The sequence below is a fragment of the Carassius gibelio genome, chromosome B6, assembly GCF_023724105.1.
Source record: "Carassius gibelio isolate Cgi1373 ecotype wild population from Czech Republic chromosome B6, carGib1.2-hapl.c, whole genome shotgun sequence".
Lineage (NCBI taxonomy): Eukaryota > Metazoa > Chordata > Actinopteri > Cypriniformes > Cyprinidae > Carassius > Carassius gibelio.
In genome coordinates this window covers 30,025,539-30,046,020 of record NC_068401.1, presented here as the reverse complement: position 1 = coordinate 30,046,020, position 20,482 = coordinate 30,025,539, and the positions used below count along the sequence as shown (strand labels likewise).

General features: G+C 38.4%; 1 protein-coding gene across 1 annotated transcript in view; it reads left to right on the top strand.

Moving 5' to 3' along the window:
• Positions 1–311: 311 nt before the first annotated feature.
• LOC127959094 (ryanodine receptor 3-like) overlaps positions 312–20,482 on the top strand; it is a gene marked incomplete at its 3' end in the record, with an annotated part of 50,768 nt that continues 30,597 nt past the window's right edge. Inside the window, exons 1-2 of the mRNA XM_052558084.1 lie at positions 312–448; positions 633–830. Coding sequence (XP_052414044.1) covers positions 312–448; positions 633–830 — 335 coding nt within the window. The remainder of the gene's footprint in view (positions 449–632; positions 831–20,482) is intronic.

The following is a 20,482-nucleotide window of genomic DNA, read 5'->3' as shown; positions in this document are numbered from 1 at the left end:
GCGTTTCCCCTGGGTGCTTCAACTAAAAGAGCAGATTTCCTAAAAGAGCAAATCACTGAAGATTCATGTCTTTTTAAAGACGTCGTTTCATCCATGTCCTTCTGGATGCGGCCGTTTCCTCTCCTCTGACAATGGCATCAAGCGTTGTCTTCCATGTCTGGACATTCTGTACGCTGAAGACGCGTTCGCGGATGGTTCATGCCCGCGCTGCGTGTGTGACCATGGCAATGCTGTGATCGCGTCTTTACCCGTTCCGCTCTTATGGCAGTCCCAGCTTGTCATTCGGTTTGCTGCCAGGGGATCAGATGTCAATGACAGCATCGGGGGATGGGCTGTTGACCCTTGTGGATGAAGATTCGGCAGGGCTGCTCCCTTCGGGTGTTATTGCCACTGACGAATCAGGCCCAGAGTTGACAGCCATGCTTGCCCAGGCAGCTGTGACTATCAGGTTGGAGGTGAATACACCATCCAGTGCTGAGTGCTAATGGCTGTGTGATTGGTTCTCAATGTAGAGTATAGCTCACAACCGTGTTTTGCTCTGGTTCCTTTCTTCCCGGATGTGCATAGGGAAGTGACGTAGTCGTGGATGGCCCCTTTTTATGGCCCATCTCCCACCCCCTTGTCACATCCAGCCAGGAAATCATCAAAGAAGATGACGAAGTGGCCCTGACACAGGCAACTCAGCGATGTGGTAAACTCCATCCCCAGATAGCCCAGGTAGACCTGTTTGCTTCCCAGCAGTCCCCAGACTGCCAGCTGTACTATTCCCTGACTCAGGCCCCCTTGGGCATGGATGCACTGCCACACAGCTGGCCTCGGGCTCTACGCAAGTATGCATTTTCCCCAGTAAGCCTACTCGCACAGACATTGTGCAAGGTCAGGGAGGACGAGGAACAGGACCTCCTCTCTCAGGGACTGGGCACCGTATGGTCCAGATCTTTGGAACTTCTATGTGTGGCTTCTGGATGGGACGCGCAGGCCTAAATGATCTGCCACCAGCAGTGGTAGACACTATCACTCAGACTAGCGCCCCTTCTACGAGGCAGACCTATGCTTTGAAGTGGAGTCTGTTCACAAATTGGTGTTCTTCTCACCGAGAAGACCCCCGGAGATGCTCGGTCAGAGTCATGCTTTCTTTCCTGCAAGAAAGGTTGGAGCTTGGGCTGTCAGCCTTCATCTTGAAAGTGTATGTTGCTGCCATTGCAACCCATGATGATGCAGTGGACAGCCAGACCCTGGGGAGGCATGACTTGATCGTTAGGTTCCTGAAAGGTGTCAGAAGGTTAACCCTCTGGAGTCGATTAACGCGTATACGTGTTATGAGTCATTTTCTCCTGATACCCCGAAATGAAATGAAATTACACTTTCAGTTTTGATCGTACAGATAAGAGCAATACATCAATTGAATCTGTAAAGGGTCTACTTTTTTGTATACATACATAATAACAACAGTACTTTGTGCACTTATAAAATAAAGATAACACACAAGGTGTGCTGTCTGCAGCCTTTGTCTGCGCTGATATTCATTTACAAACACGTCATTAAATGAACTGACGAAGAGACATGAGAGAGATATCTATAGAAAGCCTAACATGTCTACTTTTAAACTAAACAACTGCTGCCGAAAACTACGGTGACGCATTGCTGCCACATACATTTTATTTGTTCTCCTCAATTATGTTGTAGTAACGAGATCTTATGTTGTTAAAATGACATCTTTTCTCGTAATAACAAGATCTTATGTCATAAAAACTACATATTTTCTCGTAATAACTAGATCTTATGTCGTAAAAACGACATATAGCATCTCGTTATTACGACATAGCCTACGTAAAATAAAAACATTTCAACCAGTTTAATTTGTGGAACTGAACTGTGCTGACTCTGCCATAGTACGTCAGACTGTCAACAGTAAGCACAAGCCAAATTGTTGTTTGTAAAACAACTTCAACATGGATTTTTGGATTTTTCTTCAAAATCAAGGGGTTTCAGAGGAACATATAAAAAAAATGAAGGAGGACAAGGTATGTTTCTGAATTGTAGTCTACGTGTTAATGTAAACTATAGACAGGGGTTTGTAAACAAGATGGTAAATGATGAAATTATGATTAAATTAAACTACAATAATTTGTTAACCATTTAAGATTCGCCAATCGTAGGCCCTATGTCTTTTACCGGTTCGTTCATATCAGTTTATTGCGTAGGATTTGGCTAACACAACCATAGATGAACATAACATCCAAAAAAGTTGTGTTGACATTTTTTGACTATTAAAAAAGCAACCCGTTTTTCATTTAAAATGAACAAGTAATGTTTGGAGATTCATGTGTTTTAAGTGGGTTGGTTGTAAAATTAATTAATTAAATAATATAAAAAAACAAGCCACTAGGTGGCGGCAAGTCACTGCCTTAATGAGCAAGTCATTCATTCAACGTATGAATAATTCATTCAACCAAATGAATAATTCTAATAATTCCTAATTCATTCAAAAATGATTCATTCAGGAAAGAAGCAATGATTTTGTCTTTAATTAATAGGTTATTGAATTGTTGGCTCACCCGATTCATTAAAAACCCTGGAGTAATGAAACCCCATTGGCGAAATTGCGAAACAGACAATATTGACATTTTTTGTGTAAAATGCAACACTTGTTTAATCAGTTACAAAGTCACTTACACATTTGCAGTTGTGCAGATATTCTGTAAAAAGCACTCTTGCTTTTGATATTGGTAAACTATATGATGAAACTATATAAATAAAACAAAAACCCACACAAGGGTATTTTTTTGGCTCATATTTAATTTAGTGGCGGTTTGAATTCCTAATAGGCTTTATTCTAATAAGCTAAATCAAGAGACTAAGACATTAGGAAAAATGTGCAGGCAATATTTGCCAACTGGGTTCAGTATAATAATAACATTGAGCAATAGGCTATTTTAAAGGGAAAAATGAATGAAAAATACAATGTAATTCTGAATTTATTTTTGTATTTTATCTTTTCCTTTTAACTTTTATTAAATTTTACACATAATAGCTTACAATTAAGCATGTTTTTTATGTTATCTGTTGGGCATTTCCTGTCTGGTGATCTATACTCATTAAATATTATTTGTAATATATTTTAACAGATAGATGCTACTACTATAGGAGAGCTTGATGACGACAACTTGTCAAGGTAGATGCCCATCTACAGTGACAGGATTGCGGCAAGGGGCTTCTGTAAGCAAAATGGCAAAACAAGTGAATCACATACAAGACAGACTCTGCTTGAATAGGTAAGACATGGGAATAAATAATCAGAATCAGAAAGACCTTAATTTGTTTTAGTGACATAAGCTTCCAGTACACAGAGACACCAACACACAGACAAAAATATATATATATATATATATATGTAGGCAAATAAATAAGTGTATAAACAATTGTGCTATAAATGATAATGGAATAGGATTGAATAAGATGCAGGGATGTACTAGGATGGAGGGGTAACAAATAAATATAAGGATATTGCACTTTTTTGCATAAGCATAAGTGGGGAACATTTAACTGTTCATGAGGTAGATTGCCTGGGGGAAGAAACTGTTTTTGTGCCTTGCTGTTCTGGTATTTGCGGCTCTGAGGCCAGATGGCAAAAGTTCAAAAATGGGGTGACATCAGTGACAGGTACATCAGTTAGTTAGCATTAGCATTAGCACTGCTCTCAGGGCAGGGGTACTCAATATTGATATTACTGTAATTTTAATGAACTGTGTGCTGCTTACACGGCATGAGTATTCAATATTTAAATTTATGCTAGGGCATGAGTACTCAATATTGATATTACTGTTATTTTTAATGAACTGTGTGCTGCTTACAGGGCAGAAGTACTCTATATTGATATTACTGTTATTTTACTAAACTATGTGCTGCTCTCAGGGCAGAAGTACTCAATATTCATATTACTGTTATTTTACTAGACTATGTGCTGCTCTCAGGGCAGGAGTACTCAATATTCATATTACTGCTATTTTATTAAACTATGTGCTACCCTCAGGGCAGAAGTACTCAATATTCTTATTAATATTATTTTACTAAACGATGTGCTGCTCTCAGGGCAGGAGTATTCAATATTCATATTACTATTACTTTAATTATCCATGCGCTGCTCTCAGGGTAGGAGTACTCAATATTCATATTACTGATATGTTTACTGTTCTATGAGCTGCTCTCAGGGCAGGTATACTCAGTATTCATATTACTATTATTTTACTAAACTATGAGCTTCTCTCAGGGCAAGAGTATTCAATATTCACATTACTGTTGTTATTATTGTATTATGTGCTGCTCTCAGGGCAGGAGTTCTCCATATTCATATTACTGTTATTTTACTAAACTATGTGCTACTCTCAGGGCAGGAGTACTCCATATGCATATTACTATTATTTTACTAAACCATTTGCTGCTCTCAGGGCAGGAATACTCAATATTTATATTACTATTATTTTAATTATCTATGCACTGCTCTCAGGACAGAAGTACTCAATATTCACATTGCTGTTATTTGAATAATCTATGCCCTGCTCTCAGGGCAAGAATACTCAATATTTATATATATATATTTTTTAATAATAATCTATGCGCTGCTCTCAGGGCAGGAGTACTCAATATTCATATTACATTTATTTTACTAAACTATGTGCAGCTCTCAGGACCGGAGTCCTCACTATTCTTATTACTGTTATTTTTAGTATATTATATGCTGCTCTCAGGGTGGGATTGTTTAATATCCATATTACTATTATTTTACTAAACTATGTGCTACTCTCAGGGCCCATACATTTGTTTTTATTACAGCTGTGACTGTTTCATGTAGTTTTTCTTCTCTTTGCAGAATAACATTCTTGGAAAAGGCGGAAGCCATCAGTGGTCCCTTCTTGGAGAAAGGACATTTCTGGACTTTCTTTGTAAGCTCCTCTAGTTTTATGTGAGAATATTGCTGATATTTGTGCTCATATTATTGCTGATATAAGTGCCCATATTATTTTCCCCTCAAATATTATTTTTCATGAATTGCAATATAGCTGTTTGTAAATGTAAAAAGGTCTGCAAAGGTTTACAGATCAAATTGCACGACAAATAAAGATTTGTCTCATAAAAGAAAACTTCTGATTCTGAACCACTGTGCTGAAATGAGTGTCAGAAACTCCAATCCCACTTTATGTTACCAGTTACCTGTTAGATTTGTTTGCATAATGCCAGCCTATGGACATCATCGGCTGTCCTTCAAACGTCTACTACTCTAATCTGCCCTCAATCACTGTAGTTGTAGCTGAGGCCAAACAGAGTACAGTAGGCTGTAGAAATGGCAGGGTTTAAGGATGTATTATGTGTCGTTAATAAATTGTCAATTTTGAGGGAGTTGAAATGTGATTTTTATGATTTTACTAGTAATTATGTTTGCTTACATTGCTAAATTTCAGATGCTGGGCAGTGAGCTATTCATATATGTAATGTTTCTGGTTTGCAAGTTTGCTCCACAAAAGAAATTGGTCCAGCAAATATATGAAAATGAGGATGTTCATGATTCAATGTCCAAAACTAAAGACTTCAGGTAAAATAATGTTTTTGTTTTTATATTTTTACTTATTTTTTTCATAATCATCAGTGTAAATTGAAACCAGACTCTTTATGCATTTTAATGCAGGAAGACGTTGCAAACACTTCTGGAGACTTGGAAACTGGCTTTGAGAAGATATCTTGCAAGGCGACCTAGAGCCTGGTTTAAAGGGAGCACGTTCAAACTACAGCAGTTTAATGATGCACTACCAGCAAAATCTTCCTGTGTATTGTACATGCATTTAATTCACTGGATTTCTTTGTAATTGTAATTGTTTAAAAAAGGAAAGATGTCATAATTATACTTGATTATTTTATTGTAATATTGGACCTGTAAATCTGGACCTGATTATTTTATTTTCAATCAACAATTAATTTTGTTCTTACACAAATAATCTGTACAGACATTGAATGAAACAACATTTACAGCACTATATATATATACATATATATGTAGTACAGACCAAAAGTTCGGACACACCTTTTCATTCAATGAGTTTTCTTTATTTTCATGACTATGAAAATTGTAGATTCACATTCAAGGCATCAAAACTATGAAATAACACATGTGGCATTATATATGGAATTATATACATAACAAAAAGTGTGTGAAACAACTGAAAATATGTCATATTAATTTCTCTGCAACAGCCTATGAGAACATTAAGTGGTTGCACATAGATTGCACCTAGATTGACACCCTGAACTTTTGAAATCACATTTATGTATCACCAAGTCAACTCGGGACTTCTCTCACAATTCAGATGGCAATTGTTATTCATATGAACATATGGAAATAATTGTTTACATGACACCTCAGTGATAACTCATGGATTTGATGATTTAATCACAGTGGAGAAGATAGATGTGTGAACCTAGGAGCACACTGCTGACATGACCAGTTAGTTGCATGGTTGTCTGCTCTAAATAAAATGTCATACTCTTGGAATAATAGATTCAAATGTAATACTATAATATTTATTACTTATTTAAATATCTGGTTTAAAAGGAAAATAGACCCCAAATAGCTGAAATTGTTTTCTTAAATTTTATCTCTCAAAATGATGGGTGTTATAAAAAATGTGGAGATTAGCATTAATAAGTAAATGCAACCTCTTATTTACACGAGGCAAGCAAAGCTACTTAGTTTGCATTTTTAAGTATGTAATTGTATGACTATAAATATATAAAAATTGTGTTGCATACCTGTTACTGCCATAATAATGACCCATTTCAAATGTTTACGTGCTTTTCTGGTCTTTTTGTTCTTAATAAGCATCCAATCACTGTGATGGAGCATTTCTGAAATAGCATTCTTGTAAACATTTTAGTATTTCAACATATATATATATATATATATATATATATATATATATATATATAATTTTTTTGTAATATGCATGCAAAGTACAACCACGGACAGACTGGGACTAAAAAACGGCCCTGGACTTTGACTAGGCCTGGCCCAAAGCAATCGACGCGCGTAAACTCGACAACAACAACAATAGCGCCTGACATGAGTGTCACAAGACTTTAATTGTGGCTCATGATACCATACCATAGAAATTATAGCAATAGCACTGATGTTGAGCTGGAGTGGGTGTCTTTTTCTGCTCTTGGTCTAAGCTCAACCTGAATAAACAACGATAGAATGGATTTTTTAAATGGGTTTTATTCCAAGATAGCATGGAATAGTTCATATAATAGTATATTATACAATCTATTCAATGCTGTCTTAAAATGAATTCATTACTTCATAATCTTAATTTATGCAGTAATTAATTAATTAATATTACTGCACAGATAATAATAACACATCTAAATGAAAATACAACATTACAAGCATTAACTGTAATGTTACCAACTTTTTTAAAAGTAAAAGCACAACATATTTCTTAATATTAGCTACTGCATGTGACCTTTTACAGCTAAACTGTTGCAGTTTAGCTGTTTTAACTACTGTTATCATTAAAAATGTAGCAACCTGAATATCACTTCCTAACATCATCCCCAGCAAGTAACTCTCTCCTCTCATGTTCCATACATGGATCTGGATCTGCCTGTGGAACCAGCTCATCTTTCTGTCCCTCATCATCATCACTGGTGGCATGTTGCTGCATAGCTGTCTGGCTCACTTCACTATGTATGATATTAAACTGTGAGGTGCTGCTGCTGGAAAATATTTCTATATATTTCAGTTAGTTTGGGAAATTTAGTATCTACTGTAAATTACACTTTTTTTTCCTCGCCTTCTCAGCCCCACCTTTTTCTTTCAGTTTATTACCCGTGGCCGCGTTATGCATATTGTTTGTTTGTTTCTATGCTTCTTCTATCTAACGTTAACGTCTTTGATGTTCATTTCTTCCTACCCTTCCACTACTTCTTCTTCGGCGGCCACGGCCAGTGCAGCTGGCATCCAACTTAAAGGTGCATTGCTGCCACCTACAGTACTGGAGTGTAAAACAGATTAGCGGGGGGGGGGGGACAGGTGATGATTGCATGCGTGGCGGGTGGTGGGCAGATGGCCAGTCCGCCCCTGAGTATCAGTATTGAAGGAGAAGTGCTGGATTTTCGTGTTTTTTTTTTTTTTTTTTTTTTTTTTTTCTTTTGCCCTGCAACTCACTTAATTAAATGGAAACACCATACACTATGTAAAAATCCTTAATTGAAGAAATGTGGCAAAATATCTCAAGAGAGAACCTCATATTATTAAATTCAATAGTGCTTTCCATTTTTGGGTCAAAATAGGCTACATTTGTGAACGCACATTTTCTGAAATGTTGCGCGTCAGGTCATGCAAGCCTGCATCTTAAACCCTCTGTCAAACTTTCTGCGTCCGCGAGTCCGCTATGGACCGCTAGGTAGGCGTGATGTAAAAATCGTCATTGGAGAGTGTGTGCAGAGGCTCTAGCAGACGACCGCGCGGACAGGTGCGCGTGGTCAGTTGCAAAAGCAAAATTGCACATGTGCAGCCAGGCAGAGTGAAGAAGCTCATTGCTACTCGAACCTGTGCAATCCGTCAATAAAAGAATATAAAGACAGTCAGATGTGCAATAATTCTGGGCAATTGAGCTGGCCATCAGCCTGTGCATTCAGAAGTATAAATTGAAGAAGTCTGCATCCGCGCTGGCCGTGTATGCGTCCGGATTGCTCATGCGGAAAGTATAACAGGCGTTACAATCGCGACTTCTTTGTGTTACTCCTTTCAAGCTGAATCTCACAAAATTGGTCCGCTCCCGACAGCATCAGGCGTTTTATTTATGTGGAGTAGAATTGTTTATTTCAATGAATGTAATAGATTATATATCATAATAGTTAGGCTATAATATAATAAATCTGGTTGGTTTGTATTGCTGACGTAATATGTAAATTATATGCGTAGACTTGCACTTAGACCATAGTGCGGCCCGCTGGAAAAAAGGTTGAGAACCACTGATATAAAGGTTGCTGTCCCATTTTATACAGGAATTGTTCATTTAAAAAAATCAAATTATATTGTTAGTTCTAATTATATTTTTAACACAAGTTCATTTAGACCTTTTTTTTTTACTTATAAACTCCTTGAGAATTTAAAGTTAGTTTAATAGTATTTAAATTCAAGTTTAAAAAAAGGTTTTAATTGCTTAAATTATTTTTATTAATTAATAATTTGTTATCATGTTTATTCTTGTAAAAAATACGTGCTTTTTCTTTAGGAAAACAAGGGAAAAAATAAGGGACAATCTGAATATTTGTTTTGCTTTACCTATTTATGTAAGCTACAATTATTCAAATAATAATAATAATAAAACTAGAAAAAAAAAGTTTGTTGAGACAAACTTTAAGTTGGCTTGAGAAAGCCTGACCAGAAAGTTTGAAGAAGTTTAAAGAAGTTAGAAGTTTTTAGTTTAAAGTTAGATTGATAGATTCGTTGAAAGAAAGAAAGATATATTAGTTAGAAAGAATGACAGATAGATTAGTTAGAAAGAATGATAGATAGATTAGTTTGACAGAAAGAATGCATGCGACTAACATGTTTCTAGCATGATTAACAAGTTACTAGCATGTTGTTAGCACGACTAGCATGTCGCTACCATGTTTGTAGTATGACTAGCATGTTGCTTGCATGTTTCTAGCATGATTAGCATGCGAATAGCATGTTTTAGCATGACTAGCATGTCGCTACCATGTTTCTAACATGTTTATAGCATGATTAACATGCTACTAGCATTTTGCTAGCATGTTTATAGTATGATTAGCAAGTTACTAGCATTTGGTTAGCATGACTAGCATGTTGCTAGCATGACTAGCATGCGACTAGAATGTTGCTAGCATGTTTCTAACATGATTAGCATGCTAATAGCATGTTGTTAGCATATTGTTTTCATGACTAACATGTTGCTAGTATATTTCTGGCATGATTAGCTTTTGACTATTACGTTGCTAACATGTTTCTAGTATGATTAGCATGTTGTAAACATGTTTCTAGCATGATTAGCATGCGACTAGCATTATTTTAGCATGATTAGCATGTCGCTAGCATGTCTCTAGCATGTTTCTAGCATGATTAGCATGTTGCTAGCATGTTGTTACCATGTTTCTAGCATGACTAGCATGTTTGTTAGCATGTTTCTAGCATGATTACCATTTGACTAGCATGTCACTAGCATGTTTCTAACATGATTAGCATGTTTCTAGCATGACTAGCATGAGACTAGTATGTTGCTAACATGATTAGCATGTTGTTAGGATGTTTCTACCATGATTAACATGTTGCTAACATGTTGTTAACATGTTTCTAGCATTATTAGCATGTTACTAACATGTTGCTAGCATTTTTCTAGCATGACTAGCATGCGACTAGCATGACTAGCATGCGACTAGCATGTTGCTAGCATGTTTGTAGCGTGACTAGCATGCGACTAGCATGCAAGTAGTATGTTGCTAACATGATTAGCATGTTGTTAAGATGTTTCTAGCATGATTAACATGTTGCTAACATGTTGTTAACATGTTTCTAGCATTATTAGCATGCGACTAACATGTTGCTAGCATGTTTCTAGCATGACTAGCATGCGACTAGCATGTTGCTAGCATGTCGTAAGATGATTCGCATGTTGCTAGCATGTTTCTGACATGACTAGCATGTTGCTAGCATGTTTCTAGCATGATTAGCATGTGACTAGCATGTTTGCTAGCATGTTTCTAACACGAGTAGCATGTTACTAGCATGTTGTTATCATGTTTCTAACATGACTACCATGCAACTAGCATGTTGCTAACATGTTTCTATCATGATTAGCATGTTGCTAGCATGTTTCAAGCATGATTAGCATGTCACTAGCATGATTCTAGCATGATTAACATGTTGCTATCATGTTGTTAACATGTTTCTAACATGACTAGCATGCAGCTAGCATGTTGCTAGCATGTTTCTAGCATGATTAACATGTTGCTAGTAAGTTGTTAACATTTCTAGCATGATTAGCTTAACATGTTTTTAGCATGTTTCTAGCATGATTAACATGTTGCTAGTAAGTTGTTAACATATTTCTAGCATGATTAGCATGCGACTAGCATGTTGCTAGCATGTTTCTAGCATGTTTCTAGCATGACTAGCATGCGACTAGCATGTTGCTAGAATGTTTTGAGCATGTTTGTAGCATGACTAGCAAGCGACTTGCATGTTTCTAGCATGATTAACATGTTGCTAGCATGTTTCTAGCATGACTAGCAAGCGACTAGCATGTTTCTAGCATGATTAACATGTTGCTATCATGTTGTTAACATGTTTCTAGCATGATTACCATGTGACTAGCATGTTGCTAGCATGATTAGCATGCAAATAGCATGTCGCTATCATGTTTCTAGCATGATTAGCATTTTTCTAACATGACTAGCATGTGACTAGCATGTTGTTAGCATGTTTCTAACATGATTAGCATGTTACTACCATGTTGCTAGCATGTTTCTAGCATGATTAGCATGCGACTAGCATGTTTGCTAGCATGTTTCTAACACGATTAGCATGTTACTAGCATGTTGCTAGCATGTTTCTGACATGACTATCATGTTGCTAGCATGTTTGCTAGCATGTTTGCTAGCATGTTTCTAACACGAGTAGCATGTTACTAGCATGTTGTTAGCATGTTTCTAACATGACTACCATGCAACTAGCATGTTCGCTAACATGTTTCTATCATGATTAGCATGTTGCTAGCATGTTTCAAGCATGATTAGCATGTCACTAGCATGTTTCTAGCATGATTAACAAGTTGCTATCATGTTTCTAACATGACTACCATGCAACTAGCATGTTGCTAGCATGTTTCTAGCATTATTAGCATGTTGCTACCATGTCGCTAACATGTTTCTAGCATGATTAGCATGTTTCTAGCATGACTAGCATGTTTCTAGCATGACTAGCATGCAACTAGCATGGTTCTAACGTGATTTTAACATGATTATCATGTTGCTACCATGTTGCTAACATGTTTCTAGCATGATTAGCATGTTTTAGGATGACTAGCATGCAACTAGCATGTTTCTGGCATGTTTAGCATGTTGCTAACATGTTTCTAGCATGACTACCATGCAACTAGCATGTTTATAGCATTTTTAGCATGTTGCTAGCATGTTTCTAGCATGATGAGCATGTTTCTAGGATGACTAGCATGCAACTAGCATGTTTCTAGGATGTTTAGCATTTTGCTAACATGTTTCTAGCATGATTAGCATATTTCTAGCATGACTAGCATCCACCTAGCATGTTTATAGCATTTTTAGCCTTTTGCTAGCATGTTTCTAGCATGACTAGCATGCGACTAGCATGTTTCTAGCATGAATTTAGCATGATTGTCATGTTGCTAGCATGTCGCTAGCATGTCTCTAGCATGATTAGCATATTGCTAGCATGTCGCTAGCATGATTAGCATGCGACTAACATGTTGCTAGCATGATTAACATGTTGCTAGCATGTTGTTAACATGTTTCTAACATGATTAGCATGCGACTAGCATGTTGCTAGCATGATGCAAACATGTTTCTAGCATGATTAGCATGGATGTCGCTAGCATGTTTCTAGCATGCAGGGGTTAAAGCGGAAAAAAATCCTGAGCCTGAACTTTTTTTTTTGGGTTGGGGGGGGGTGTTTGGAGAGAAACCCCAAAGACAGACTTCATTCAAATATTGATGATAATAACACAAATACAGTAAAAAGAGCTTAAAGTGCTTAAAAAAATGGTAAACAGACTGAGAAAGACATGAATCTCTTCAATAATTATGTTTGGCACCATTTATTTAAAAGTACTATGTCAAATAAATTGTTATCTTCTAAACAATAACAAGTGCTTAAAGTGCTTAAATAATTAAGTGCTCAAAGTGCTAAAAACTGAACTGCTAAACTGAAGATTAGAAGTGAAATCCAGGCTATTATCACTTTTTTTTCTGGGATAACTCGCATGTTGATTTGAAACCATCAGGCTAGTTAACGCTTTTTTTTTGTCTTCTGCCAGTTTTATACACAGGGTGACCAGTGGCTGCGAAATTCTGCAAGACAAATCATGTTCTGGTATAAATGTGCACAAACATATTTTTTAATCGCAGATATGGTCAGTCACAGACAACGGTGTGTTAGCTAATAGTTGCTGCCGGCTAGAGACTTGCACCCCCCCGCGGGACCCAGCGCCAACGATTGCGGCGCGGGACAATAATTGATGGGTGAATGCGGATGCGGGCGGCAAGATATTATTGAGTGCAGGTTGCGGGAAAATAAAATTATTTGCGGGACTCCCTCAAAGTGGAAATATCCAACAAAATAAAATAACTAGAAACAAATAGACCTTTATTTATAATAAAATAAAATAAAATAGACTTTGCGGAATGGGAGGATGCGGATGATACCATAGACAGCTACGTGTAATTCGATTCCAAAATAGCATATATTTAGGAGTCAAATTGGATGGATTAGAAGCACGCAGACCTGATGATGTCCTCCAGTGGTGGAAAACACGAATTTCCAAGATTAAGCAAACACGCCATGTACTTTGCATTCCAGCTAGCGGAGGGCTTTCAATATTTGCGGTCGCATACTGGAGCAGAGACGGATTAAACTGAAGCTCTCAACAGTCAACGACATGATATTCCTGCATGGGCACAAGTAGTCGTACAGTTTTTTTTTTTTTTTTTTTGGAAATTTTGTTTTTTTTTTATTTATTTATTTAGCTAAATATTTAAAATTGGTCTATTTTGTTATTGAGGAATAAGAATATTTTTGTTAAATGTTTGAAGGAATTGCGCAGGCCCCATAAGCTACTTTTCCTTTGAACATGAAATAAATCCAGGTTTATTATTTTTATATAATTTATATATAGCCTAATTATTATAGGTATATATTTTTTTTTACATTTCTTACTTTTTTACTGTATTTCTTTGTTCTAATTGTTCTTTGTTCATGTTCATACTTTTAATTAAACGCAAATAAAACTAAACATTTGTTTATTTTCCGTTTCTTTTTTAATTTATATTCAACAGTGTATGCAATGTATTAAAAAAAAAGAAAAACTGCTATACGTTTACCCGCAGGATTTTGCGGCGGGAGAGGGAGAACGTCGTAGTAAGTTTGAGTGCACGGGCAGCGGCTCTATGACCGGAGTTTGGTGCTGCGTTCCTGCCAGGTTTTTGAGCTCGTCACTATTTCAAACCACAACTAACGACTTTGTACCATTCCAGGCAAGTCACGCCAAACTTTCTGTGCACAAGGAAATTTAGCTAGATTATTAATTTTATTGCAACGTTACAGTGTCCTAAAATGTAATTTTCAACATGTACCACTTGCATAAACACTGCTTCCGTAGGGGCTGTCACTGTTGTTTCGCGTGCTGTGACATCAAAACCCAGAGTACATCGATCTAGTACGAGTTCACGGATGGGAAGTCACGGATTTGACTGCCGTTCCAGTGCACTTTCCCGGGTTTAAGGTTGGAAAAACATGGGTTACGGGTTGCCTGGAACGCAACATAAATCATAGCGAACAAGCACTTTCTTATCGCTGCCGGCATACAGAAGCTTCCTCGAACAAATAATGCAGAAACAAGCCCAGGGCTCTCTGTTTCTTGCACCAACTGCCAAAAAGCACCATTTATTTTTGAGTCCTTTATCTATTGCTACAAGTCTAGGACAGCATCCCCAGGCTTCATAAACTTGCGCTCCATTTTTTTTTCTCCGACAACGCTAACGTGATATTGACATATGGGCGTCAATCATACTGTGTTGCAAGGACACGCCCTTCTCTGCTTCTGATGCGTTCTGCGTTCCTCTCATATGATTGGTAGAAGAAATAAATTGGCTCGAAAATATTAAACTGCATGCGCAGGCTCTCAAATATTATTATTTTTTTCCTCACGGCCACACGCCGGAGATCCGGCATGGTGCCGGAATACTTTAGGCCCTGAGCATGTTGCTAACATGTTTCTAACATGACTAGCATACGACTAGCATGTTGCTAGCATGATTTTAGCATGATTAGCATGATGCTAACATGTTTCTAGCATGATTAACATGCGACTAGCATGTTGCTAGCATGTTTTCTAACATGATTAGCCTGTTACTAGCATTTTGCTAGCATGTTTCTAACATGACTAGCATGCAACTAGCATGTTGCTATCATGTTTCTAGCATGATTAGCATGTTGCTAGCATGTTTCTAGTATGATTAGCATGCAACTAGCATGTTGCTATCATGTTTCTAGCATGATTAGCATGTTGCTATGCATGTTCCTAGCATGATTAACATGTTGCTAACATGTTGTTAACATGTTTCTAGCATGATTAGCATGCGACTAGCATGTTGCTAGCATTTTGCTAGCATGGTTATCATGTTAGCAAACTATGGACTCTCTTTTTTCTAGCATTTTAAATACAGCTGCTACTTTACACCTTAAGGAAGGTTAAGGAAAACAGTCTGACACCATGGTATAATGAGCACACTCGCACCTTAAAGAGAGCAGCCAGAAATGGAGCACAGCTGGAGGAAAACAAAACTAGAGGTATTTTTTATTGCTTGCTGGGAAAGTAAACTTATCCTACAGAAAAGCATTAAAAACTGCTAGATCTAATTACTTTTCGTCTCTTTTAGAAGAAAACAAGCATAACCCCAGGTATTTATTCAATACAGCGGCTAAATTAACAAAAAATAAAGCATCAACAAGTTATGACATTTCCCAACATCACAGCAGTAATGAGTTGATAATATTAGAGATAAAATTGTAACCATGCAGCCGTCAGCTACAGTATTGCATCAGACAGTGCACTATAGATCCACTGAGTAACAGTTCCACTCATTCTCTACTATAGGAGAGGAAGAATTCTTTAAACTTCATAAATCATCTAAACCAACATGTATGTTTTACCCTATTCCAGCTAAGCTCCTAAATGAAGTGCTTCCAGAAGTCATCGATCCTCTTCAGACTATTATTAATTCCTCATTGTGATTAGTCCCCAAAGCCTTCAAACTGGCTGTTATTAAGCCTCTCATAAAAAAAACACAACTTTAGCCCAAAGAACTAATTAATTATAGACCGATCTCGAATCTCCCTTCTCTGTCCAAGATACTAGCAAAGGTAGTATCCTCACAATTATATTACTTCTTAGAGAAAATGGTATCTGTGAGGATTTCCAGACAGGATTTAGACCACTTCATAATACTGAGACGGCTCTCCTTAGAATTACAAATGACCTGCTCTTATCATCTGATCATGGCTTTATCTCTCTGTTAGTGCTATTGGATCTTAGTGCTGCGTTCGACACTATTGAACACAACATTCTTTTGCATAGACTAGAAGACTTTGTTGGCATTAATGGAAGTGCATTAGCATGGTTTAAATCATACTTACATGACTGCCATCAATTTGTAGCAGTGAATGAAGAGGTATCATATCGATCACAAGTGCAGTATGGAGTTCCTCAAGGCTTAGTACTAGGGCTATTACTCTTAAGATATCATCAGGAAACACGGTGTTAGCTTTCACTGTTATGCTGATTATAGTCCGGTCTATATTTCTTCACGACCCGGCGAACATACCAATTAGAAAAACTAACGGCATGCGTAGTCGATATAAAAAAACTGGATGACGAGCAATTTCTTACTGCTAAATTCTGAAAAAACTGAGGTGTTCATTCAACACTGCACTGGCTCCCTATCAAACATCATATAGTTTTTACAAATCTTGCTTATTACTTATAAAGCCCTGAATGGTTTAGCACCTGATTATTTGAACAAGCTCTTGTTACATTATAGTCCTCCACGTCCGGGTCTCCGCTGTTTTTCAGGGCTATAGAGGTCCTTTCTAGGTGCTGATCCACCATCTGGTTTGGATACGTACTGGATCCGGGTGGCTGCAGTGACCCTCTGACTTGGATAGAGACTGGATCTGGTGGCTACGGTGACCTCGGAATAAGAGAGAAATAGGCTAATGTTAGCATACAGGTTCTGATCATATAATTAGTTTATAAGTTTATTTATTTCACTAATTCCATTCAAAAAGTGAAACTTGTATATTATATTCAATTACACACAGACTGATACATTTCAAACGTTTATTTCTTTTAATTTTGATGATAATAACTGACAACTAAGGAAAATCCCGAATTCAGTATCTCATAAAATTAGAATATTACTTAAGACCAATACAAAGAAAGGACTTTTAGATATATTGGCCAACTGAAAAGAATGAACGTGAAAAGTATGAACATGTACAGCACTCAATACTTAGCTGGGGCTTCTTTTGACTGAATTACTGCAGCAATGCGGTGTGGCATGGAGGGTAGCTCTGATAGCGGCCTTCAGCTCTTCTGCATTGTTGAGTCTGGCATATCACATCCTCCTCTTCACAATACCCTATAGATTTTCAATGGGGTTAAGACTGTCACAGTGTCTGGTCTGTGTTTCCCTGGGTGTCCACTAGTGGTCTCACTTCCCCATAGGCACCTCACCGCAGGTACTACATTTCCCACATAGCCTTGTCCCTTCATCACGGTAATTGCACACCTGTTAATTGCCCTCAGGTGACTTTACTTTCATCGTCATTTTCCTGTCTATATAAACCGGTCTGTTTTCCGTCTGTGTCATGGAGTCCTTAATTTCCGTCACCCAGTTTCCTCGCGTTCCTTGTGTTTCTAGTTCCTTGTTTCCTGTTTGTTTGTTTCTGACTGATTTCATGTTTTTGACCCCCTGCTTGTTTTGGATTTTGCATTTTGGATTACCCAATAAACACACTGCTATTGGATCTCTAGTCTCCTGTGTCCTATCGTAACAAAGATCAGGCGAGTTTGCTGGCCAATTAAGAACAGGGATCCCATAGTCCTTAAACCAAGTACTGGAAGCTTTGGCACTGTGTGCAGGTGCCAAGTCCTGTTGGAAAATGAAATCTGCATCTCCATAAAGTTGGTCATCAGCAGGAAACAGGAAGTGCTCTAAAACTTCCTGGTATATGGCTGCATTGACCTTGGACCTCAGAAAACACAGTGGACCAACACCAGCAGATGACATGGCACCCCAAACAATCACTGACTGTGGAAACTTTACACTGGACCTCAAGCAATGTGGATTGTGTGCCTCTCTTCTCTTCCTCCAGACTCTGGGAAACTGATTTCCAAAGGAAATGCTAAATTTACCTTCATCAGAGAACATAACTTTGGATCACTCAGCAGCAGTCCAGTCCTTTTTGAAGCGAGACAATTCTGATGCGGTCTGTTGGTCAAGAGTGGCTTGACACAAGGAATGCGACAGATGAAACCCATGTCTTGCATACGTCTGTGCGTAGTGTTGCTTGAAGCACTGACTCCAGCTGCAATCCACTCTTTGCGAATTTCCCCCACATTTTTGAATGGGTTTTGTTTCACAATCCTCTCCAGGGTGTGGTTATCCCTATTGCTTGTACACTTTTTTTCTACTACATGTTTTCCTTCCTTTAGCCTCTCTATTAATGTGCTTGGACACAGAGCTCTGTGAACAGGACACAGGGCTCCGGTTTACCTAATTGATGCAGCCTAAAAATAATTTAATGGATTTGGATATTGGAACCATATTAGTATGTGTAAGTCAGGTTAAAGAGATGGGACAATCTAGATTTAAACTGCAAGAGTGTGTCTGCCTCCCAAACAATATTAGGTAGGTTATTCCAGAGTTTAGGCGCAGTGTACTCGATGGCGCCGCGGATGGCTGCTTCAGTGCTTGGCTCTCCAGTGTTTGTACTGTTTTTGTTCGTTTTTCCTGTTTTTTGTTTAACAAACACTATCAGTTTCACCAGGGATGAACTGCTGAACATTCGGCAGAACACACCACAAGATCTTTTACCAGATTTAAATTATTCAGACGTTTTACTGAACGTTGTTATCGGAGGAGCGGCGGCGCTGATCAAACGCTTCAGGACGCGCAGACGGGGGAAGCGAGCGGGAGCGCTCGTCAGACTCAGGAAGCGCGGATTTCGGACGCCGGTGCCTAGCATCCATCTGGCAAATCTCCGCTCTCTACCTAACAAAACAGACGAACTCCTTCTGCTCTCTCGGACAAATAAGGATTTCTCTCACTCTGCTGCTCTGTGTTTCACGGAAACCTGGCTGAATGACGCCATACCGGACAGCGCGCTCCATCTGCCGGGCTTTCAGCTGTTCAGAGCGGATCGCGAATCAGAATCCACGGGGAAATCGCGCGGCGGCGGGACATGCTTTTACATCAATGAGCGGTGGTGTAGAGATGTAACTGTGTTAAAGAAGATGTGCTGTCCTGATCTAGAAATGCAGTTTGTCAACTGCAAGCCGTTCTATTCGCCGCGGGAGTTTCACTCGTTAATTCTGGTTAGTGTTTACATCCATCCGCAAGCGCACGTGAGCTCAGCTTTACAGAAACTTGCTGATCAGATCACAGAGACAGAACAACAACACCCGGACTCTGTTTTAATCATTCTGGGGGACTTTAATAAAGCCAATCTCTCCCGTGAACTGCCAAAATACAGACAGCATGTTACATGTCCCACCAGAGACAGTAATATATTGGATCACTGCTACACCACAATAAAGGACGCATATCACTCTGTTCCACGAGCAGCTTTGGGAAATTCTGATCACTGTCTGATTCATCTTATACCATCCTACAAACAGAAACTTAAATCTGCTAAACCTGTTGTAAGGACTGTGAAGAGATGGACCAGCGAAACGGAGCAGGATTTACAATCTTGTTTTGACCTCACTGATTGGAGTGTTTTTGAAGCTGCTACCACCGATCTGGACGAACTCACAGAGACTGTAACATCCTATATTAGTTTCTGTGAGGATGTTTGCATTCCTACCAGGACTTATTTAACATTCAACAACGATAAGCCATGGTTTACAGTAAAACTCAGACATCTTCGTCAGGCCAAAGAGGATGCCTACAGAAATGGGGACAGGGTCTTGTACAATCAGGCCAGGAACACAATGAACAAAGAGATCAGAGCGGCTAAAAAGACCTACGCTAAAAAGTTGGAAGACCAGTTTTCTTCCAACGACTCAACTTCAGTTTGGAGAGGACTGAGGGCCATCACAAACTACAAGACACCATCCCCTTGCACTGAGGCTAATCAACGGCTTGCTAACGACCTGAATGAGTTTTATTGCAGATTTGAAACCCCCAACACCCATTCTGACCATCTCCCTGCACAACCATTAACACCTCCTGCAATCCCCCGTTCCACACCTACTGCTCTTCAAATCTGTGAAGATGATGTGCGCCAGGTCTTCAGAAAGAACAAAAGAAGAAAAGCACCAGGCCCAGATGGTGTTACACCAGCCTGTCTGAAAATATGTGCTGACCAGCTGGCCCCAATCTTTTCACAGATCTTCAACAGATCCCTGGAGTTGTGTGAAGTACCTTC